This window comes from Oratosquilla oratoria, chromosome 26, assembly GCF_046742065.1.
Source record: "Oratosquilla oratoria isolate Oo_2021 chromosome 26, ASM4674206v1, whole genome shotgun sequence".
NCBI lineage: Eukaryota > Metazoa > Arthropoda > Malacostraca > Stomatopoda > Squillidae > Oratosquilla > Oratosquilla oratoria.
The window spans coordinates 568,032-592,634 of record NC_134802.1 but is presented as its reverse complement, the minus strand read 5'-3'; the positions used below and the strand labels follow the sequence as shown (position 1 = coordinate 592,634).

At 40.7% G+C, this 24,603-nt stretch overlaps 1 protein-coding gene across 1 annotated transcript; it reads right to left on the bottom strand.

Moving 5' to 3' along the window:
• Positions 1-8,777: 8,777 nt before the first annotated feature.
• On the bottom strand, positions 8,778-9,962 carry LOC143039634 (uncharacterized). Its single transcript, XM_076209903.1, has one exon. It carries the CDS (start codon positions 9,960-9,962, stop codon positions 8,778-8,780), a length of 1,185 nt encoding a protein of 394 aa, XP_076066018.1.
• Between the last annotated feature and the right edge of the window lie 14,641 nt (positions 9,963-24,603).

The window sequence follows — 24,603 nt, the reverse complement described above, 5'->3', positions numbered from 1 at the left end:
GATCTACATGGTAGCGACCACTGGCCTATCCATATCAAATATTTAAAGAACACTCCCTCCTGTTGCTTACCTAAATGGAAGACAGGAGAGGCTAATTGGGAATTATTTAGGAGATCCACAGAGATTAATTATAAGACTAGCGATTTTGGTAGTAACTGTGATGCATATGACTACCTGGTAGACATGATACTCTCTGGTGCTTTCTCTTCCATTCCTAGGACAGCTGGTAAACCTCAACGCCCAGTAGTCCTCTGGTTGAGCGATGAATGTGCTTTAAGTAGAAAGATTACAAGAACTTGCTATAAGAGATATCTGAGATACCCTTGTTTAGTCAATAAGATAACGTAGAGAAGAGCTCGAGCAAAGCAGAAGAAAATCTTCAAGAAAGCAAGGAGGGAATCCTTCATTAAATATATTAGCGAATTGAAATATGACTCTTCCCCTACCTTAGTATGGAATAGGATTGGAAAATTACAAGGAAAGTTTACTCCATCTCCTTTACCCATTCTGAAGATAAATGACTGTTTTATATCAGATACAAGAGAAGTAGCAGAGGCTTTTGGAAGACATTATGCTGATATTTCAAGCCCACTACATTATTCAGATGATTTCAGAAGAATTAGAGCCAAGACCACGATTATTCCTCCTACCAATACGAACTCGGAGGCATATAATCTTCTCTTCACCTTGGAAGAAATGGATCATGCTTTATCTTTATCCTCCCCAAGCTCTCCTGGAGAGGATGACATTATTTATTCCATGGTTGGTCACTTATCCATATCGTCGAAGAAATTCCTTTTAAATGTGCTGAACGGTTTTTGGTCTTCTGGATCTTCTCCTAAATCTTGGAAGACTTCAATCATCATAGGAATCTTAAAGGCAGGAAAAGACTCATGACCCACAAAGTTACAGACCTATTGCTCTCACTAGCTGCATTTGTAAGATCTATGAAAGAATGGTTAATACACGTTTAGTTTGGTTTTTGGAATCTAAAAATCTGCTATCTAACAGAGTTTGGATTTAGAAGAAATAAGTGCACTCTGGACCCCTTACTTTTTATCACTCGTGAGATTGAGAATGCCTTCGCAATTGAGAACTCTAGCATTGGTGTGTTTTTTTACTTGAAAAATGCCCACAATACTACCTGGCGGGGAGGCATTCTGAAGCAAGTTGCAGAGTGGGGTATCGGGGGTAATATGTTCAATTGTTTAAGGGACTTCTTATCTGACCGTAATCTAAACGTCCGAGTGGGCTCTTCTTTCTCTTGTGCATATCTCCAAGAGGAAGGGATTCCCCAAGGAAGTGTTCTGAGTCCTACACTGTTCAGCATAGCCATTAATATTTTATTAGAGCAAGTTCCCACAGGAGTTCATGGATTGGCTTATGCTGATGACTTCGCTATTGTGTGCAGCAAATCAACAACATTAGAAACGGGCCAAAAGATTCAAGAGGCATGGGCTAATTGCAGGGGCTTCAGATTCTCTGCTGAAAAAACCAAAACCATAAGGTTTTCCAGATTAAGACGCAAGGAAGAAATACCAACACTATTCTTAGAGGGTGTCATATTACCATATGAAGATGAAGTAAAATACTTGGGTCTGGTATTGGATAAAAGGTTGACATTCACTCATCACATAAACGAGGTTGTATACACTGTTAAACAGCGACTTAATATACTAAAGGTAGTGTCTCGTTTCAACTGGGGAGCAGATGGTATAACTTTCAGAAGGCTTTACCAAACATTGTGCCTTAGCAAAATGGATTACGGATGTCAAATTTATGGATTGGCATGTAAAAGTTCACTGAAGAAGCTTGATATAGTCCACAATATGGCTTTACGGATCTGTTCGGGAGCCTATAGAACCTCTCCAGTGGATAGCTTGTATGTGGACGCAGGAATTCCTCCCCTGTATATTCGCAGGGAGGAATTAAGCCTTAGATATATATCTCGTGTCTTGACATCCAAACAGAATCCAAACTTCAAATTTGTAAACAGCCGGTAGACAGAGAAAAGTACTCTGCCGAAACCTTTAGAAGTGAAATGTGAAGTTGGGACAGAGAAGGTAGGACTTGTTCCTAACACAATTGCTGAGATGACGCCTCCCAAATTCCCTCCTTGGAATCGATGCCCCACTGAAATATGTCCTCTTAAAAAGAAGAAAAATAGAAGTGCTGTAGAGCTAAAAAGTGAATTTTTAGAACATTTATCAGTACATGCTGATACAATTTTTATTTATACAGATGGATCAAAATCTCAAGATGGTGTTGGTTGTGCTGTTGTATCTGATAGCACAGTTTTAAAGAGAAAGTTGCCTGATTTTAGCTCTGTTTTTACTGATGAACTGCTGGCAGTCAGCAACGCCCTCAAATTTGTTTTTAATTCTGTTCCGTGTGGTAGGAACGTTGTTGTTTTTACGGATTCCATGAGCGTTCTATCCTCTGTAAATAATTTGTTGCCTCATAATTTTTTAGTGCAAGAAATACAGGAATGGTTGATTCTCATCAACAACAGAAAGAAGATAAAAGTAAACTTTTGCTGGGTGCCGTCCCATGTGGGTGTCACTGGAAATGAAAAGGCCGATGCTGCAGCCAAAGCCGCCACTAGGCTCAGCCATATAACAGACCGAAAAGCCCCACATACGGATTTGAAACAAGTGATCCATTGTTATACAATGGAGAAGTGGCAAGAGGAATGGACAAGGCTGGACGGTAGTTATGAATTAAAAGAGATTCACCCCTTAGTGAACCCTTGGAAGTGTCCTCCTTTGGACAGAAGGTCAAGCATTGTCTTGACAAGACTGAGAATTGGCCATTCCTACATTACTCATAAATTTTTAATGGCAAGTGGAGCAGAAAGGCTGGCCCCCCAATGTCCCACTTGCCAAGTAGTTTTGACAATAAGACACATTTTAATTCAGTGCCCTGCATTCTCTAATAAGCTCAGAGCAAAATTTTTAACAGATTTATCTTTTAAAGAAATTTTAGGGGAGGAAGCTCGTGTGAAGAATGTTTTAAAGTTTTTAAAAGACATAAATTTATTTTATGAAATTTAAAATTGTGTATATGAATGCTTGTGAGTGTATGTTGTTGATGTGTGTTCGTGAATGTTTATTGTTTTAACTGTTTTACTTGAATTTTTATCTAAAAGGTAAATATGCGCTGAATGGCCTACCGGCTCTGGCGCTTGGCCTTCGAGCCAAAAATTCCAGAAATCAATCACTAAAGTTTTAGGAGAGGCCGCTCTCATAGATCCGATAAAATGGTTTTTAAAGGAAATAGATTTGTTCTACCATATTTAATTTTTTACAGAAATTGAGTGGATGAATTGAAATGAGTAAATGTTTTAAAGAATAAGTAGATATATATGCGCTGAATGGCCCCAGGCTCCGGCGCTTGGCATACTAGCCAAAAACTTCATAAACCAACCAACCACCAACCACATTTTAACAATCACTTGTTCACTATGAGAAATTGTAAAATGGCTAGTCATGGTGGAGGCCGGTAGACCTCCATTCTTGACCTTTGCCACAATGCCATGGTCATAGTTCCAGACTACAAATGTAATATACAAAGTACTGTACATAGTTTTGGATTATGATGCTTCAGTATGGTCAGAAAGCTTGTACCATTTATGCAACAATGATTGACTTATTTTCTATACTTTTTTTTTTTTTTTTTTTTTTTTTTTAATGCACAAGGGAATTCACTTCAGCACTACAACATGGAGCCCTCTCAGATGACGAGACTAGATCAAATTTCATCTCGTGAAGAATTATGAAGAGAAAGTTGTATGGTGCATTGTGGCAAAGTTGACAATGTGCTTGTGCATCTCTGGCTAATTTGCCCTGGTATCCCATGTTGAGACCACTCTTCTGCAGCACTGATGCAAGCAGCCGGAAGGTCCTGCAGTGCAATAAACAGAACAAAACACACAAGTGCTGTACATTTAACCAGAATGAGAAAACATGGAAGTTTGTATCTACAAAAAACTACCTGAAAAATTAGGTGGAGCATGTGCAACAGTTGCAAGAGAACCTATCAAGTATTGTCTGACAACTTGTTACTTTAATTTGGGTATTGAAGGACCAAGGTTTTTGTTAGGCTTTTAAATTGTACAAATAACGAACTTCACCAGTTGTAAATGAAAAGGCCCTATATTCGCCTAAAACATGCTGAGCACGAGATTCCACTGCTAAACTTAACCTGTGACCAATATGATTTTCCAATATTGGCAGCTTGGAAGTTAATATGCATGGCATTGCCATTCAAACAAAGCACTTCACACCAATGCTTGATCCATATGAAGTAAAACACAAACTACATTGATTTTCAACTGCACAATACTGTAACTCGAAGGATTACAAAGGAGCATCTAGGTCAGATGCCCCCCCCCCCAAAAAAAAAAAAAAAAATGTAATAAATGAATAAATAAAAACTTGAGTAATAAAATACAAATGCATAGGTATAGTTCAATAATAAACAGGTAAATAGTAAATAATAATAAATAGACATATATAAAAAAAAAAGTAGAACTTCGTGGGAGTGTTGCCAACTATTTAGAAATTATTTTAAAATGTTTACTTAAAATTTGCTCCTGTACCAGAATTTTTCCAATATCTTGGCGACACTCCCTTTACCCTGGATTACTAAACATAAGATTTTATGACAATTTAGGTCAACCTGTATCCAAATGGAATAACAATAGGAAAAAAATGAAATAAAATGTAATTTTCGCAGGAAAATTAATTTTTCCCTGATACAAACCTGAGGTACTCCTTACAATAGGATACTTCGCGTAGCGCAAATATTTCTACCGCTAAATTAAAATCCTCACTCTCTGGGTCTGGGCAACGCTTATCCTAAGGGGCCCTATTGGGGCAAGGGGGCCCTTGCCCTCCACCACAAGTCTCGCACACTATACTCCATTCTCTGAGCCAGGTATGAAATTAATCACAAGGTTTGTCAGGCAAGGAGAAGGAACTTTTTAGAGGGGTGGTTGAGGAGGGCCATTAGAGGTAAGGAGTACCTCGGGTTTGTATCGGAGAAAATTAATTTTCCTGCAAAAATTAAATTTGTTATGAAGAATACAAACTCTTCGGTACTCCTTACATTAGGAGTCTCGGACTTAGGAGTTAAGGAAGTTGTTATCTAGCCTGGAAAACCTCCGTAAGAAAAATCTTGTGTGCTAAGACTACGTTGACCAGACCCTATACATTCCCCTAAACTTTGAAGTGCACTCCTTTCTGTTCCCAGGAGTGGAGACAGGTTATACTCACTTTTGTACCACTGAAGGGCTTGAATTGATTCCCTTGGAATGCTTGAGAGCCCTTGGGTGAGGTAAGGGAATGTATAGGAGTATGAGAAGGACTTTGGAAAGTTATCCCTTCGTTTGCTGAGCCAGAACCTGGATGAGTTGTCAGGGTCGGCTGTGTGCTCTTGGGGAGGGGTATATCATTTCAGGACTTCTTGGGCGGCCACTATGGGGCCCAAAGAGAAGTTCCCTAAAGATTCCCACATAACTTCTTTGAGGTAAAAGGAAGTGAACGTATTCTGGCTCTTCCATATACCTGGTTGACTGACAGATTCTTTCTGAAGACTAGGGAGGTCCCCACTGCCCTCAGGTCATGGGCTTTCGCTTTAGGGCAATCTGTGTGGTTCATGTCGTAGGCTCTGCGGATGACTTCCTTGATCCAGTAAGAAATTGAATTCTTAGTAATGGGCTTCGGCTTGCCTTTAGTAGAGACGAACAACCTCTTTAATTCTGGTCTAAGATGTTCGGTTCTCTTGAGGTAGGTCCGGATGGCTCGTACCGGGCATAGTACTGTTTCAGTCTGTTCTCCCCCTACAAATTCGTGTAAGGACGGAACACTATAGGACCAGAATCTAGTGTCGGATTTGGTAGGATCTTGGTTTTTGGCAATGAATTGAGGCATGAAAGTGAAGGAGACCTCTTTCCATCCTTTTGAGTGGGTGACTCTATAAGAGATGGCGTGTAACTCTCCTACTCTCTTGGAAGATGCCAGGGCTAGTAGAAAAACTGTCTTCAAGGTGAGGTCCTTCAGATGTGCCTCTCGGAGGGGTTCGTAAGGGGGACCCCTCAGAGAGTTCAGGACTAATGCCACATCCCACGGAGGAGATTTCCCTGGGGGTGGCACGATCTTTTGAAGTGCCTGAAGGGCATGGAAATTTCCGGTGAAAGGGCTAGGTCCATTCCCTTCAGAGAAAACGCCTGATTTGGAGCTGCCCTATAGCCTTGCACTGCCGAGAGGGAGATCTTCTTAGACTTCCTGAGGAAGTGGAAGGAGGCGATCTCAGGAAAGGTGGCTTGATCTGGGACTATTTTCTTGGAGTGGCACCATTCTGCAAAGGCATTCCATTTCCCTTGATAAAGGTTAGCTGAGGAAGAGTGAATAGGAGCGGACATGTCCTCCGCTACCTCTCTGGGAAAACCCTTCTTTAGGAGGATCCGGACCATAGTCTGAACGCGTGAAGATTGAGTGCTGAAGGGTTCTTGTGCCAAGCCCCGTTGATGGGTTGATGTAGAAGGTCTGGTCTTCCCTGAAGGGCCAGAGGCTCTTCTACTGCTAGATCGAGGACGTCTGGAAACCATGGGGCGTCTGGCCACCAAGTAGCGATCAAAGTCATCCGAAGGTTGGATGTGTTTCTTGCTCTCTGGAGTACCTTCTGGAGCAAGGGAAACGGTGGGAAAGCGTAAGTGTCCAGGTTGTCCCAACTTTGCAGAAGAGAGTCTTCTCCTGTAGCCAGAGGATCCGGGAGAGGGCTGAAATATATTGGGAGTTGGTGATTCCATCTCGTGGCGAAAAGGTCCACTAGAGGGGAGCCCCATTTGTTGAGGATGAAGTTCGGTACTTCTTGATGGAGGGACCATTAGCTGATTATCTGATTCTTCCTGCTGAAGTGGTCCGCCCAGACATTCCTCTTCCCTGGGATGTAGCGGGCTTTGAGTGACACTTGGAGATTCTCGGCTAGATTGAAGATGTCCATAGTCAGAAGGCATAGGTCCTGGGAGACTGTGCCCCCTTGCTTGTTCAGGTAGGCTACTACCGAGGAATTGTCCGACATTATGCCCACTACTTTCCCCTAGACTTGATCCTTGAAGTGACGGAGAGCCAGGAGTACTGCTTTCAACTCTAGCCAGTTGATATGGGCTGTCCGCTCGACTGTGGACCAGGAACCGCTGACGTGATCATGGTTGAGGTTGGCCCCCCAGCCCTCCTTGGAGGCATCGGAGAACAGGAGGACTTCGTGGGGAGATGGGCCGAGGGGCATCCCCAAGAGCAGGTTGTACGGGTCCTTCCACCAGAGAAAAGAATCCTTGACTTCTTCGGTGAGGGAGATGTGTTGTAGGGGTTCTCCCTCTTGCGGGGACCACTGAGACTTGAGGAGCCACTGTAGCGGTCGCATTCTTTGTCTGCTCCTGGGGATTAATCTCTCTACGGAGGCCATATGGCCCAGGAGGATTTGGCATTGTTTCGCCGTCAGGAACCCGGTCGATAGTGCCTGTGCAACTAGAGAAGTGAGATTCTGGATCCTCTTTTCTACTGGGAAGGACTTCATTAGGGAGGAGTCCAGGACCATACCCAGGTACGTGACTCTCTGTTTTGGTAAGAAATCTGACTTCTCCGGGTTTACTACGGTGCCCAATTTCCGGACGAAGGTTAGGACCATTCTCAGGTGTTCTTGGCATAGCTGGGCGGAATGTGCAAGGATCAGCCAATCGTCCAGGTAACGGAGTAGGCGAATTCCCCTGGAGTGGGACCACGCTGAAACGAGTTTGAACACTCTGGTGAAGACTTGGGGTGCTGTGGAAAGTCCGAAGCATAGGCAGGTGAACTGGAAGGTGTTGCCCCTGTGGACGATTCTGAGGAATTTCCTGGAGGAGGGATGCACTGGTATTTGGAAATAGGCATCTTGGAGGTCCAGCGACACCATGAAGTCCCCTTCCCTGATGGTCTCCACCCCCCTGTTGTCTTTTCTACTAGGAAGAGCCTTGAGTAGAACCCTGGGTCCGGAGTCGAGACTTCCTCTAAAGCTCCTTTCTGGAGCAGAACGGAGATTTCCTCCGCTAGGGCCCGCCCGCGAGCTGAGTCCGGGTGGTAGCTGCTGACTTGGATGGGATAGGGGGAGAGGTTTGGGACAGCGTGAAAGGGAAGACAATAGCCTGTCTTCCGCCCCGGCCTATTCCCATGCTCTCCAGTAGAGGGAGAGGCAACCCCCTATCTTGTGCGGACGGGTTGGCGAATTCCTAGAATTTCCTGTGGGGGGTCCGGAGCCTCTATGATGTTTGCGTCTAGGTTCTCTAGTCGGAAAGGGGCGGGGCTTTTCTGTCTGCATTTTCGACTTGGAGTAGAGGGTTTGTTTGTGATTTTATGAGTTTTTGGCCGACGGCCAGGCACTGGGACCAAAATGATCATTCAGCGCCACAATGAATTTATGAAAATTGAAATTAATGAGATGTTAATGGAATGAATTTAAAATAAAGATAAGTTGCATAGTAAGACTATGCATATGAATAAAAATCAAAATGAATTTAAAAATTTGAATGAATAAAATCAAAATGAATTTAGAAAATTTGAATGAATAAAAACCAAAATGAATTTAAAAATTTGAATGGATAAAAACCAAAATGAATTTACAAATTTGAAAAAATTAAATTCATATATATGATGATAATGAATTAACGAATACATAAAATAAAGTAAGATCTAGATAATATTTACATAAAAGTTAGAGCTTATAAAACAAATTAATTTCTTTTAAAAATTTAGTCCAGCTACATCTGCGTCATCCCCTAAAAGATTTGGCATGGGCTTGCCAGCAAGCCCATATTTACGTCGAGCTCTAGCATACAGCTGACAGTGCATCAGAATGTGACCAATTGTCAGAGGACTGCCACAATCACACTCGGGTGCATCTGATCCTTCTAACAGAAACTTATGTGTCAGATGGGTATGACCCATTCTCAACCTACTTAGGACTATTTCAGTTCTCCTGTCAGCATGGAACACAGAAGGCCAGTATGATGTGTTAGGCCTAATGCTTTTATATTTCCTGTTAGTGGCAAGAAGAGGATCAGACCAACGGTCCTGCCACTTCTGTCTGATGTAAGACTTGATAGGTTTATACAGATCAGAATGGGGCAATTTTCGCACATCAATTCTGCTTTTCTTACTAGCTTCCTTAGCTTCTTCATCAGCCACTTCATTCCCTCTTATTCCCACATGGGAAGGGATCCAGCAAAAACACACAGATTTATGACGGGAGTGAATGAATTGTAGCCACTCTTGTGCTTTTTGTCCTAGCGGGTGGGAAGTATTGAACTGGCATACAACATCTATGGCACTTTTTGAATCTGTATATATAACAAATTTCTTAGCTTTAGTTAATGAAGCTTCTTTTAAGGCATGAACAATTCCTGTTAGTTCAGCTGTGAATGACGACGCTGCATTGGACAGCCGTCCCAATCTCGAGTGGTCTCTGGTGACAACTGCACAACCAACACCTTCATTCGATTTAGAGCCATCGGTAAAAATTTTAAAATCTTTGACATGCTGTCGGTCATGTTCTAAGAACTTTGCTCGAACCACTTCTGGAGGAGAGTTCTTTTTGACAATATTAACTGAGCAACGCTCAACTTGTGGTACCAGCCATGGAGGGTTGTCTGGATATTTAACAGGTAAAATATGTTCATCAAGCAAACTGCCATTTCCCAGTTGATCTTTAGAACGAACATGGAGAGGCTTTGTATTAGCTCTATAGTTTACTGACAGGTTCTGATTTATCAGTTTGAAGGTTGGATTCTCTGGAGTACTTTTAATTCTTGCTAGATATCGTAGACCTAGCTCCTCCCGACGAAGGTCTAAAGGAAGCTGATGACAGTCTACATAAATACTCTCCACAGGAGATGTTCTGAATGCTCCAGAGCAGATCCTTAAACCCATATTGTGAATAACATCCAGTTCCTTCAGTCTTGTTTTACATGCTGAAGAATATATTTGGCAACCATAATCCAACTTAGAGCGACATAAAGCATCATAAAGACGCAGTAATGATTTTTTATCTGCCCCCCAATCAAAACTGGATAAGACTTTCAAAATATCCAAAGATTTTCTTACTTTTCGCTTCAAGTTATCTATGTGACTTTCCCAAGTTAGTTTTTTATCAAATGTTAACCCTAAAAATTTAACTTCATCCTCATAAGGTAAAATTTCCCCATTTAAAATCAGATTTGGAACTTCCTCCTGACGTCTACCTCTGGTAAAACGTATTGCCACAGTCTTGGTGGTAGAAAATTTAAGACCATTATTCAAAACTCATTTTGATGTATTATTTATAGATCTTTGTAGGTCATGACATGCAGAAAGGGCATCATATGATGAAACATATATGACAAAGTCATCAACAAATAATGACCCTTTAACTCGGGGGCCAAGTGTGTTCATTATCCCATTAATAGCAACAGCAAAACAAGTAACGCTTAAAACGCTACCTTGTGGGACCCCTTCCTCTTGACAAAAGGAAGATGATAAAGTGTTTCCCACACGTACTTTGAGATACCGATTAGATAAAAAGGAACTTAAAAATCTCAACATATTTCCCCTTACACCCATTTTATAAAACTTTTTAAGTATACCATGTCGCCAAGTGGTGTCATAAGCCTTCTCCATATCAAAAAACACTCCAATAGTTTGTTTGCTTGTAGCAAAACCTTGTTGGATCTCATTAAAGAGTTTTAAAAGAGGATCCAGGGTACTTCGGTTTTTTCGGAATCCGTATTGATGGGGAGAAAGTAAATTCTTAGATTCCAAGTACCATACCAGACGAGTGTTTATCATTTTTTCCATTAATTTACATACGCAGCTAGTCAGTGCTATAGGTCGATAGCTAGTTGGTTGAAAGGGGTCTTTGAAAGGTTTTTGAACTGGAATGACGATGGAAATTTTCCAGCTCCTAGGTAAAGCCCCCGTTTTCCATATTTTATTGATGATTTTCAAGAGAAAGAGCTTAGCTTCAGCAGGGAGTTGGCGTATCATCGAGTACAAAGTTCTATCCTCTCCAGGAGACGTGTCTTCAGTTGAAGACAATGCACTATGCAGTTCTTCTAGAGAGAATTCTGTATTATACTCTTCAGAAGAGTTGGATGCGAAATTTATGGTAACTTGAGAATTTCTTTTTTGTTGGAATTCTTCTGAATAATTGTTTGGACTCGAGACATCTGAGAAATGTTTCCCTAGAGTGTTCGCTACCTCACCAGGGTCAGTGAATAGATTGTTGTTTATTTTCAAAGTTGGAAGAGGTGAAGGTATAAATTTTCCACTAAGTTTGCGAATCTTCCTCCAAACAAATCGAGATGGTGTTTTTGAAGATATTCCATTGATATAATATAACCAGGATTCTCTTTTAGCTTTTCTATAATATCGGCGTTTCTTAGCCAATGCACGCTGATAAATTTTCTTGTTATCTTACGAAAAACATTACATTTCTTGTCCCACCAAGGAACTGCAGGCCTTCGGGGTTGGTTTCCTGTTTGAGGTATTGATTCTTCAGCACTATTGATGATTTTCTCTGATAGGTATGAATAAGCCTCCAAATGAGAGTCAAAAGAATCAAATTCCCTATCTATTTGTGAAACCTGCCTATACTTATTCCAGTCTGCCTCCTTCTCTTTCCACTTGGGTGGAGAGCAAGTAGGGATATTTTCTGTATATTTCAAATGTATAGGGTAATGATCGCTGCCATGCAAATAATTGTCAACTGACCAATTAAAATCCATAGCAATATTCGATGAGCTTATGCTTAGATCAACGGCTGAATATGTATTAGTATGGATATTATGATAGGTCATTGATCCATCATTATAAAGGATAATGTCATTTGCATTCAAAATATTTTCAACAATGTTGCCATACATATCTCGATCATTTCCACCCCATAGTGGATTGTGCGCATTAAAATCTAATATTAAGAATGGAGGAGGAAGCTGATTAATAAGGTCCTGTAGATCTACATTAGTGAAACCAGCTGCACCAGGCAGATAGATGGAACAAACAGTAATTGATTTTCCCAATATAGCTTTAATTGCTACAGCCTGAAGAGGTGAATTTAATCTCACAATTGCATGCTGAATACCTTTATTTATTATAATTGCAGCTCCTCCATGTGCCCTGTCTCCAGGAGGAGTGGAGGTGTAAATATTGTAATTCAACCCAGGATTAATATATGTATTTCCAAGTTTTGTTTCCTGGAGGCAAATGATACCTGGATTACTATCCTTCATCAGCACTTTCAATTCCTCTGCTCGAGTACGAAGACCCAGGCAGTTCCATTGGAGGATGTTGAACGTGAAAATAATTTATTTTTTCTTGGATCCAGCCAAATTATCTTTGGACTGGAATTCTGGGGTATTTTTATTAAAAGACTTGAAGTTGTAATTTAGTCTCTTTACCTTGGAGCCCTGATCTTTACTTTTAGAATCAGGCGATAATGTCTCTCTCTTTATGTCTTGTTTATTCTTTTGAGAGTTAGATTTTTCAATTTTTTTTCCCTTCAATTCAGAGGCACTTACCCGTCTAACCCCGGAATTACTGTCAGTAGAACTCCATTTCAGAGGAGCCCAAAGGTTTAATACTGCTTTTGAAATGTGATGTTCCACTCTGCATCTGATTAGAGTTGCCTGCACCTACCAAATTCAATTCACAGCACGAGCTGGATGATGCCATATCTTTAAAAGGTGTAATAGAATGTGATGGTCCAAAAGGATCATGGGCAGTAAACTTATTAGATGTTTCTAATACAAAATTTTGAGGAGAAGCTGGTCTACCTTTCTTTGGTCTAGGGGGGGTCCAGAATCCATCTTTGGATTTCGAGATGTTGGTTTTTTGCTTGACTGAAGGTGAGGAGGTTGTTGGAAGGACACTAGGCTTGGAAGAGGTGGTGGGTAGAACTACAATTGTGTTCTCGCTATGAACTGTAGAGGTGTTGTCTAATGAAACAGGGGCATCCCTTTTATTCATTCCAGATTGAACGTTAGGATCATTGTTAGACTTCTTGGCAGCATCTGCATAGGTAAATAGTGGATTTTTGTTTCTTTTAAGCTTATATTTAGCAGCTGTAAAACTGATGTGCTCATTGGCTGCTGTTTCTAGCACTTCACCTTCAAATTTGTAGATTGGGCAGTGATGCCAATTTGGTGAATGGCCACCTCTACAATGAAAACAGAACCTTTCTTTTTCACAAGTTTCACCTAGTGCATGCATACCTGAACATATATAACATCGTGCATTGTTAGGACATTTTTCCTTAATGTGACCAAAGTCAAAGCAATGATGACATTGCATAGGTCGTGCTTTAAATTTCTTAACTTGTAAATTTAAACGACTAATCTTTACATAGTCTGGAAGGTAAGGTGAATGAAAAGTGAGCTGTATGGCACCATTAATTCCTTTAAGTTTTTTTTACAGCTAATATAATATCAGGACATCGTCTAAGGATCTCTTCTTCATTAAAGTCACACAAATCTTTGCAGTATACAACCCCTCTAGCGGTGTTAAATGATCTATGAGGGGTTATGGCCTCTACAACATTGCTAGGTTGATCTTTATAAGATGATAATAAAATAGCCTGACTTTTGCTGACTGCCTTAATTAATATTTTCTTTCCATACTTTTTCACATTTCCATCTGGAATGGATCCTACAAATTCCTCCAGATTCTCCCAGGCCTTTATTAGATTACTTTGTCCCTCTTTATATGTAGCGATATGCCAAATGGGAATTTGCATTTTCCTGTTCTTTGGATCTTTGCCATTTGGTTCAGAGATTTTAGGAATAAAATCACCATCTTCATCATCAATATTTCTAACATCCAGTAATTTAGATTGTCTTGAGAATATTAGGTCTTCATCTTCCTTTTTCTTTATATATTCAATTACTTCTCGGGCTGAAAAAGCCTTTTCATATGTAGTATAGAGATTAAAAAACTGCTCATTACAAGAAACCTTTAGCTTCATTCGTTGTACAGGTCCAAAATTCTTTGCTGTCTCATAACAAACTTTATAATTTAAGTCTAAACCAACATTAGGGCTGAGTATGACTCTTAAATTTTCATTTACATTTTTGACACCAGTTTTGTCACCCTGGTGTCCCAGAACCCCGTACACTTGCCATTTGTACGAGTGTATATTACTTCGACCTGGCAGTCCTCCGCCCACCAAAATTCCCAAGAATATCGGAGCCCAACAAGGGAGGGATGTGATGGCCACATAAGGTGGCCTCCCTAGAGACTACTGCCTGGTTATACACATGACTCCCAGAGCTTAAGGCGCCATCCGTCCGTCGAGTTCAGGCCCAGCTCTGGGAGCCATGTTTGACATTTAGACTTTCCCCTCGCTCGTGCACGTCAGGTACTCGAATTTTACGGGTGGAGAGGCATGTCATGCAGTCAGAAGAATATTCCAAGAGAGAACCAAGGTCGTCAACTTTAGATCAATCCTGATAAGAGAAGGAAAAATTGAAAATAGTGATAGATCAAAAACCTCATCCTAAAACAACTGTCATAGGATGAGGGCGACAAATCCTAAGAGTATTCCAGTCTATAATCAAAGCCAGGCTAGGGTCGTCAACATAAAGACTTTTGGCTCAGTTTTCGTCTGGTAGCTCGGGGCTGACCTCTCCAGTATGGTTGCACCTGGCTGGCACAGCTTCGCCCGTCCTTTCTACACGGAAGCCCCCCCACTACGTCAAAATACTGGGCCTCGGAAACTTGGAGTGGAGGGGTGCTTTCTTCTTTCTTAGAGTGAGGAAACGGCTATCTTTGCGTCTGAGGGGTCCTCGGGGCTGATGGGGGGGGGGGGTTGGCCTTGGCCTCGAGGTAGGGACGGCTACTCTCGATGGCTCTATTATGCATCAGTTGGTTTTTGCTTGTGATTGCTGAATCCACCATGTCCGGGGGAATCAGCATGTGGGTTAGAAGGGAGCTCCTCTTCAATGGAGCATAAATTTCTCTGAGGAGGGGATCACGGGAGAGCGTGAAGCAAAGCTTATGGGGAGTTGCTCTCCCTTTAAGGAGGAAAAATATTTTTATTTATTTATTTTTGTTACATGTTTGATACATACACATCTACACATATATATACACATATATACATGTGAGGGCGAACGAGGAACAATGTTCTCTCGGCCCTGAAAAGTAATACCAGTTCGGGTGCTACTGGATCTGCTGGGGCTTTAATCAAACATCAAAAGGAATTAATGGATTTAAAAGAGTTAACGAATACAATAAACCATCAAAAGTGTACAATACAATGTTGTAGAAAGGGAACATCTGATACGAGGTGCTCAGCACCTCCGTATCGTAACAACAGTAGCGATGTTCGGGTGCGTATATCGGATCCGGCGTGTCTTGAGAACAGCAAAGGTGAGAAGACCCGACGTCGAGTAGCCTACGACTGGAGTAATGAAGACTTGGAATTGGCGTGGCAGTGGGTAGTCTTCGCAGGACGTCTTCTGACCAAGTTCTATTCGACGTTGGGGAGGAGGGGTATATATACCCCTGAAACTGCCGACGTGGCCGCTCCGCGCAGGCGCAGTCTTCTCGGGCTTCAAAAGTTCGAAGCTGACTTGCTCATTGAACTGGCACGCAAACAAGCCGATTCGCCGAGGTGGGGAGCCAAACGACTATTAGGGCAGCCGCGATGAATTGACTTGTGGCCGGGGGAAGGGGGGTGGGCCCTTACAATACATATATACACACACACACACAATGAGATGCGACACGACGCCCGCTAACTCCGACCTCACGTAGGAATCGGGATCACGTGCGAGCATCGCATCTTGTGGGGGTCAGGTGAGAGGTGAGAGGTCAGGTCGATTGTTGACGGGACGATAATTGCTTACTGCGCGGATCCGGGTCACCGTGACCTGCAGGAACAAGAAAAAAAGAGCGGCAGAATAGAGGACAACTTGGCCTGAGAATGACTCGAGGTGGACGTTGTACAACCTTCTTGTCTACCACGCTTTGGAGGAGGGAGAGAATTGCTCGTCTCTGAAGTCGTAGTCTGCCTTCTCTTGTTTTTGGGAGGTGAAGGTGGAAGCCATTTTCTATGCTTGCGCACCTTTTTCCCTGCATGCGCTTTCTTGTGAACATGAAAGTACACGGACCACTGACTATCATCCCATTGAATGCACGTCTCACACGGGGATGAAGGTGAACACTTGAGAGCTCTACACTTTATACACCAAATATGAGGGTCAGCTTGTGCTGGCGGTAACGGGGTGAGGCAGGGATATCTCCCTTTGGCGAAGGAACGCAACCTATCTTGAACAACAACACTGGAACCAGATTCCATACTTAGTGAAGGGTAGGATACCCGGTGGCGGTTAGGGGAATAATACAGGGGAGGGAGAGGGCACTCAAGAAATTCCAGGACACAGGATGGCGTAGGTAAACCCCGATGAAATTGAAGGACGACGAACTCCTTAGCGTCCTGGGAGTGAGCTGGCGACGATCGAAGCGGGTTGCTTGATTTTCGGCACACAACTTAAATATTGAACCGTTGATTAATTAACGGTTCGCTGCCGTGCTAATAAGGGATTTTGACTGAAAATCGGCCCAATAAGGGGGAAACCGATAAAAACTAAATAGGAGCAGGTATAGTTGAGAGATGTTGACTGACTACCGCGAAGAGAATGGAGTATAGTGTGCGAGCAGCGTTGCCAGAATTCCACACCCTATTTTTTTCCACACTTTTTCTTTGATCGAGAACTGGACAGTGACTAAGCTATTCCATGTTTGTGATTGACGGAATTTCTATCGGCATAACGGACACACAATCATGTGGAATAGGAATGTTGCCACCAACAGAGTTCTCTAAACATTAGATGAGAAAGAAAACACATAAATAATACTATTGAAGCATATACCATTATAAACCGATGAATATTAGAATACCGCTAATTCTTTCCCTAATAAGGTAAATGATAATAACGTAACATAATTATTTTACTGAACAAAATTCACCTAATATTTCCTCCTTTTAAAGGGTCTTAAAGAGTTGTCTGACCTATCACTGTCATAGTCACCGTCGTATTCAAATTCTGGCACTTGTGATTGTGAAGAGGGATCCGAGTCTGAGGAGGTACTATATGGATTCTCTACGGTATTTTCTTGGTCAGTATCACCATCACTGAAGAAATCTCTGTCAGGGTTTTCCCCAGTACTACTGACACAGTCTTCGCTAAGATTTTCTACTGTATGGATCGGAAACTCGTCATTTGGCTCATAAAAACATAGCATACTTTGGTCGTCGCTATAGTATTTTCTGGGTCATTCTCTTGATTTTCTGTATTTAGGGAATCCTCTATATGGAAAAGCTCTTCAGTTGGTCCATCATTGTTTATCTCATTTTGGTCGTCATTACTAGTATTTTCTGATTCATTCTGCTGATTTTCTGTATTTAGGTTATCCTCTGTATGGAAAAGCTCTTCACTTGGTCCATCATTATTTGCCTCATTTTCGTCGTCAGTAGTAGTCTCGACGTCACTACTGCCTAACAAATTCAGAAGCTCGACAATAATCGGAACTCTTGGCTTTCTCCTGGCCCTCATTTTCTATACCACACCATAAGAATAAAATCACAAAATATTTGTTTTCTATATAACTAATCTTCAATGATGTACACAAGGTGGAGTTCTCTGGTTTACTGCCTTCATTAAGGAAGCGGCGTGGGATGTAGTTGCGTTGCAGTCCAAGGTCAGTTGAGGCTAATAAGCGTTTAATCAAAGCTCATGCTGAATCACACTTTTGCTCTCCTGAATTGCATATTGGAGAGAGAGAGTGAGAAAGAGAGAGAGAGGGGGGATGATTCCATAAATGGCGAGTTATGAGCACTTGTCATTTCGATATATAGTATATTCAGTTAAACGTAAAGACTGTTGTTTCCAACCTGCTGTAAGAAACGTGCTAAGTTGGAAGCGGAACTGCATGCAAGTGTTGATAACTCCAGGCGCGCTATCGAGGTCGAACCTTCCGCGATGATTCATCGCTGACTTGTGTAAAGACATCCATCACAAAGGTATTAACAACAGCTTCATCAGTATAGCTCACACGTACGTTGTATTTTCACCCAGTCCCTCATCCATATGCCACTGTATATAACATCAAATTTATAAGTAAAATGAAGTTGAAGAAATTTAGATAAAGATAAATAGAGGGATCGGTGACACACACACACACACTCACTAGGAAAGTTTTCTGCAATATCACCACAAAGTAGCTCCAACACTATGCCTCCAATGATTTAAAGAAATTTGCAGGGAAAGCTATAAATATAGACTTTATATTATAAGCAGGTGACGTAATAATACATGAAACAATACACACGTAATTTCTGATGGTGGAATCACAAGTGGACATACACAAGTCACAAATCAACAAACATTATACACACAACATATTTATACTCTAAAAGTATTAGAACATACTTTTTGAGGGATGAATCATAAAGCTTTCAATCAAGAAAAAAGAAAATGTACGCATATATCTATACTATAAAGTACAAGAACATATACTTTCTCATAGAGAGAGAGAGAGAGAGAGAGAGCATGCAATTACATGGTTAATGTATGGATTTTTTCATTAACTGAGATGGCTTAAAGCTCACACAAGCACCTTTCTCCCTGACAGCCTCTGACACTAAAATTAGTGCATTTGTTGATGGTAGCTGCAGCCTGTTCCTAGTCTTTGTTTTCATTAATGACAACTTTGAGAATAGTCTCTCAGCATCAGCATTTGAAGTTGGTAGAGACAAGACCTGCGTTGTAAAGGAACACAGATACTGAAAATGATGTGTGCCATCGTCGTCTGTTACGTTCCCTAGTTTTTCATAGAACTCTAAAATATTACAGTCGGGTACCAAATCTTGCGGCAAAGTTACGGAATCTAGGTTCTTCCAGTCATTGTCTAGAATTTGGACATCAGAATCGTAAATGCGAGGTACTGCTTGAACTAAACTTGTGAGAGAAGGTAGGGCTGTTCTTGTGTTTATCATATACTAAATAAAAAGATTCTGTTACAATTATTTCTTTTTCCTGAGGCGAGAGGCGTTTGGGGGTAAATCGGTTACACCGCCAACTACGGTGAAGAAGAAGAACTCGAAGAAGAAGAAGAACTCGAAGAAGAAGTAAAACTCGAAGAAGAACTCGAAAAAGAAGAACTCGAAGAAGAAGAACTCGAGGAACTAGAAGAAGAAGAGTTAGAAGAACTCGAAGAAGAAGAAGAACTAGAAGAAGAAGAAGAACTCGAAGAAGAAGAACAACAACAACAACTCGAAGGACTCGAAGAAGTACTCGAAGAAGAAGAACAACAACTCGAAGAACTCGAAGAAGAAGAATAAGAAGAAGAAGAACTTGAAGAAGAACTCGAAGAAGAAGAAGAAGAAGAAGAACTCGAAGAAGAAGAAGAAGAACTCGAAGAAGAAGAACTCGAAGAGGAAGAAGAAGAACGAATGAAGAAGAAGGAGGCTAGAAAGGAACGGAGAGAGGCCAAAGCAAAAGATTTAACAATTCGCAAAGTTTTGAAACAAGAAAAGCAAGAAAAAAAAGTTATTACTTAAAGGAAAAAAAAGAATTAGAAAAATATAAAAAGGGTGTTTTGAACGGAAATTTAACACCAGCACAAATCGCCTATATAGATGACTTGCGAGAACAGCTAGATGTTGACAAGAAATAAAAAGCAATATGCTTTTGATATTTTATTTTCCTAAAAAGGGGCGTAGCCCAGGGCGCGCAGCGCCCCTGCGGCGCAGCCGGTGGGCTTGTATCTAAAAAAAAAAAAAAAAAAAAATTGGTGATAGAAATGAACATAGGCGGAAAAGTTCATCTTGCATGTTGAATCTTTTTTTAAGTTGCATGCACAGTGTAACCATGAATGTGCGGCACCTTGTTCTCACGTACTCTAGCATGGCATGTTTGTCTCTATATTATTCAGTTTGCAACAGTGCAGGAATTTTTTATCCTAGATATATCTGACATGGGAGAAAAATTCTTTCGTCAGACGCATTCACTTCAGATAATTCTGTTGCTTGTATGCATTCTGGGCGGCAGAAATATCCTACTAGATTCCTGTACAGCCTTCTTACAGTGGAGTGAAGTACGTGAATCGTTGGGGTTTGCTTTTGGAACAGTAGATTGATATTGTTAACTGCTGGCAAGATGAAATCAAGGAAATGAAAGTATAGATATACAGATGGGTCGCGTAGGTCCTTTACAATGAATTCAACCGATCTCGGTCTTTCCTCCGAATCTTTCGCGTCCAAATACATTGTGAGAGCGTGCCACTGTTCAATCACTCGCCTTACAGCTTCATGCAGTGAAAGCCAGCGAGTTTGACATGGATGAAGTATTTTGTTTGGTTATACTTCACAAAAATCCTGAAATTGTTTAAACTCTACCTTCCTTTTTGCGCTCTGAGAAAAGTATGTGTACACATTACGTATCAGGTCCTCGCAGTGTTTAGGAAGTGTTTTTGCAGCCTCAGATGCACAGAGGTGAAGTGAATGGCACACACACTTTATTATAGTAATTCCAGGCAAATTGCTTCTTAAACGGCTGGACAATGAGTTTAGTTCACCCATGATATTAGAAGCCCCGTCAGCTGCAAACCCAATGAAATTTTCCAAAGGGATCTGGTGTGTGCGTAGTGTATCCATTAACTGTGTGTAGAGGTTTTCACCCGTGGAACCTCATGTCTTGACCTGGGTTATACATGTCGACAAGTTGCAACATACCTGTCTTTACAGTGTTTACTGCCCTGTCGAAAAACCTGACAATTACTGCCATGGATCTTAATGTACTGATGTCAGTCGATCCATCTGTTATGATGGAAAATTTGTTAATACGCAGCTTTTCTACGAGTTCATTCATTACACACCTTCCAAGTATTTTTATTACATCAGTACATTTTGTTCTTCCCATGCTCATTCCTTGAGCTATAGCAGAGTCAGGAAACATAATCTTCATTAACTCAACTAAGTGGTCAGCTGTACTGAATGGAAGGTTATGCTCGGCGATGAAGCATGCGAGTAGAATGGTCGCTAATACCACCCCTCTACGAGGACGGGGATCCCCCTGCTGGACATCGTGTTGTGGCACTGCTCCTTCACCCCGATGACGGGCTTCGTTGCGGACATGCATGTGAGACCCCTTCAATGAAATACATGTTTATGATAACTTAATAATTGATTATGTTAAGTCACAACATTGCTCAGCAATAAGCAAGTCTCACAAACCTTGTGTCTCTTAATAGTTGATAGCTCCGCAGTGAGTCGGCACTAAACTCCTTCCTGCATGTGGTGCAACATGCTCGGGTTGGGTCAGTTTCCACACGAGTCAACCAGGGTTGGAACTCATCACTCACCAGCCACTCTTTCCTCATCTTTCGTTTTGCAGCCATATTTCAACCTCTGAACACAGATATTCATGGCATGTCACATTAATGGATGCGTGATGAAGGACTTTGGGGAGTAACATTTACAGTGCTATGTTGTATGCTCATGCGACTTGATGCCAGTAATAACAGTAATGAATGTGATAATGATAATAATTAAAATATAAATAAAGTAATTATATATATATATAATATATATATATATATATATATATATATATATATATATATATAATGTAAATAGGTTCCTCTAAAGAGAATATGATCAAGTGGTCGCGGCTGCTATATTTTGCTGGGAGGAACGCACCGTCCACTAAGGCAATTCCAATGATTAATCAAAATTAATTGTCTAGTATTGAAGTTTAGATTTGAAGTTTCGTTATATAATAATATACACGATTTAACATACGTTAAGTTGCGACACCTGTAGAAGAAGCAATATGTTACTCTCTCCGTTTCAGCTGAATAACTGGACCTCACAAACGTACACCTTGACCATGTTATCTTCCTCTCTTGTATCATTGCAATTTTACGACTGTTAGTGAATAGATATAGGTATTTAATGGAAAATTTGGTTATCAGCAATCCATTTTACGTATAACATTAACTAAACATAACTTTGCACACAATAAGCTAGAGGCCCCAAAGCAGATAGAAAATGTGGAAATATTTTTCCACACTGTGTAGAAATCCGTCCACGTTATCCACGCCAGTTGCCAACACTCGCTAGATTTCCTCACCATGAGCGATATTCCCACGAAACGGCAACGCTGATACCAAGACTGAACTCATGCCAAGCCACTGGCAGTGCTGTCGCTTTTCTACATAAGCTACTACACGTTTTCTATTTACCTTGTATAAGAGAAAACAATGTTGTTATGGGACACCTCGCTAAAGGTGATAGGGCCTATAATTGTTGTACCTTTAATTTTTATTATTAATTTTGCTCCAAATCTTTAAAATAACTGAATACTCGATTAATTCAGTTAATAAGGGGTAATGATAAAAATTTTAACTAAGGTTACAATTTATTTTAGAATCTATCGGCACGCTGATAACAAAGCATTATTAGGGTTAGATTTAAAGAATTTCGAATTTTTGTTTTTATATTTCCGACAACTGAAAAAAAGTCTTTCGGCGTCAGCATTTAATGTAGGCAGTGCGAGGACTTGTAGAGTGAAGAGTGCAAAATTGTAATTTTTTTTATGGCCAGTGTGGTCTTCAAAATCCACAATTTTTATGAAAAAATCTTATTGCGCCATTCGTCATCGAGCTCATTTATATTTCCTTAAAAACAGTCGTGGTACAGCTTTTGTAAAATCTACAAGCGTATTCATTTCATCCCTTGTACGTTTGTCCATTATTTTTTTGGGTGATAAAAAAGATGCCATTTTCCATAGGTCGTTATCAATTAGGAACCTTTTTTTGATTTGCACCGCCATTGTGATGAAGAAATCCCTACATCTTGATTTCACATCTGTTATTAATGTAGGATGTTTTAAGGTTGATTGGTCCTGGAATAATTGATGCATTTTGGGTCCCAAATATATTTGATTGGCAAGAAAATCTTATCATCTGTAGGATCTACGTATATCTGCTGTATTGATGTTTCTAAAATATTCAGCACTACAATAAGATCTCGATAAACTTCCGAGTAGTTCAGTGGTGGATTCTTACAATAAGTGAATAGTTGGCTCATTACTTTGAAACATTAAATTTATTTTCTTAAATTTAGGAAGAATATAATTTAAGAATGTAAGATACATTTTCACTGAGGGATCTCGCATCTTTTGAATTATGTTTTGAATTGAAAGTAACCTTAGTTCTGATTCTTTTTCGATGAAGTAAAGCCTTAGAGGTTGCCACTACTCCAAGATGCGAGCTACAGCTTCATGGTATGAGAGCCAGCGTGTTTGACAAGGGTGCAGGATCTTATGTGGCTTGACATTGCAAAAAAATTGAAAAATCTTTAACTCGTGCTTCCTTTTGGCACTATGAGAAAAGAAGGAATATATATCTCTTAGCAAATCTTCACATTTACGAGGAAGTTGTTTAGCTGCCTCTGATGCTGCAAGGTGGATGGAATGACATATACAGCGAAATACTGTTATGGCAGGCAAACTATCTTTGAGGCGGCTGGTTAAAGAGTTATTTTCTCCCATTATGTTTGAGGCACCGTCCGCTGCAAATCCAATAAAATTACTCCTTGGGATGTTATGACTATCTAGTGTCTCCAGTAACTTTTCATATAAGTTCTCCCCTGTTGATCCCACAGAACTACTGCTATAAAGGTTGATCAAAGAGAAGAAACACGTGTTTATTTTGGCTGGTCAAGTCAAAATACCTTACGAGTACAGCACACGTTTTGGTGCAACTGACATCGGTTGTCTCATCTATTATGATTGAGAATTTGTATATCCTCAGCTTCTTCACGAAATCTTCTGTGAAGACGTTGGCCAGTGACTTCATGGTTTCGGTACGTTTTGTCTTATGCATGTGAATCCCCTGGGCAATTGCAGAGTCAGGAAACATTAAATTCATTAGAAAACAGAAGAAGAATAAAATTCTACATTTATTCTACATATTCTACGAATTGTCGACACAGCGTCATCAGTAGCTTTTGTTTTCCACAATAGCAGACGAATTCTACAATTCGACAGCACAGGTGCCGCCGATTCCTCGCTTGTGTGGATGAACGGTTACCAGTTAGCCTTTAAACGTGTACAAACATAGGAAAGTCTGTAGTTTCACTGCAGCTACCATTTTCTAACCATTAGGTGAGAAAGAGAACGAATATAGATAATACTAATTAATCATATACCATACTATTTAACCATATAATGTCTTGGGGAGAGTAAAAGATCGTGCGTCAACGATTATGTGCCCCAAACATGCATGTCTAAAATGTAAAAAAAGTAGGGTCAATTTATAGTTTCACTCAACCAACGAATTTGATATGTGGCTTATGTGTTTCTGGTGAGAAATGTTGTGATATGAACGATGGTGTACATCATTTCCGTCGCAAATGCGTACTTTCCAAGTAATTAAAATTGAAGTTATGCACTTATGCCTACATCTCCCTAACGATCTGGGGGGACCTGTGGGAAATCGGCGTTTTTGAGTGGGGAGCACTAATAAATCG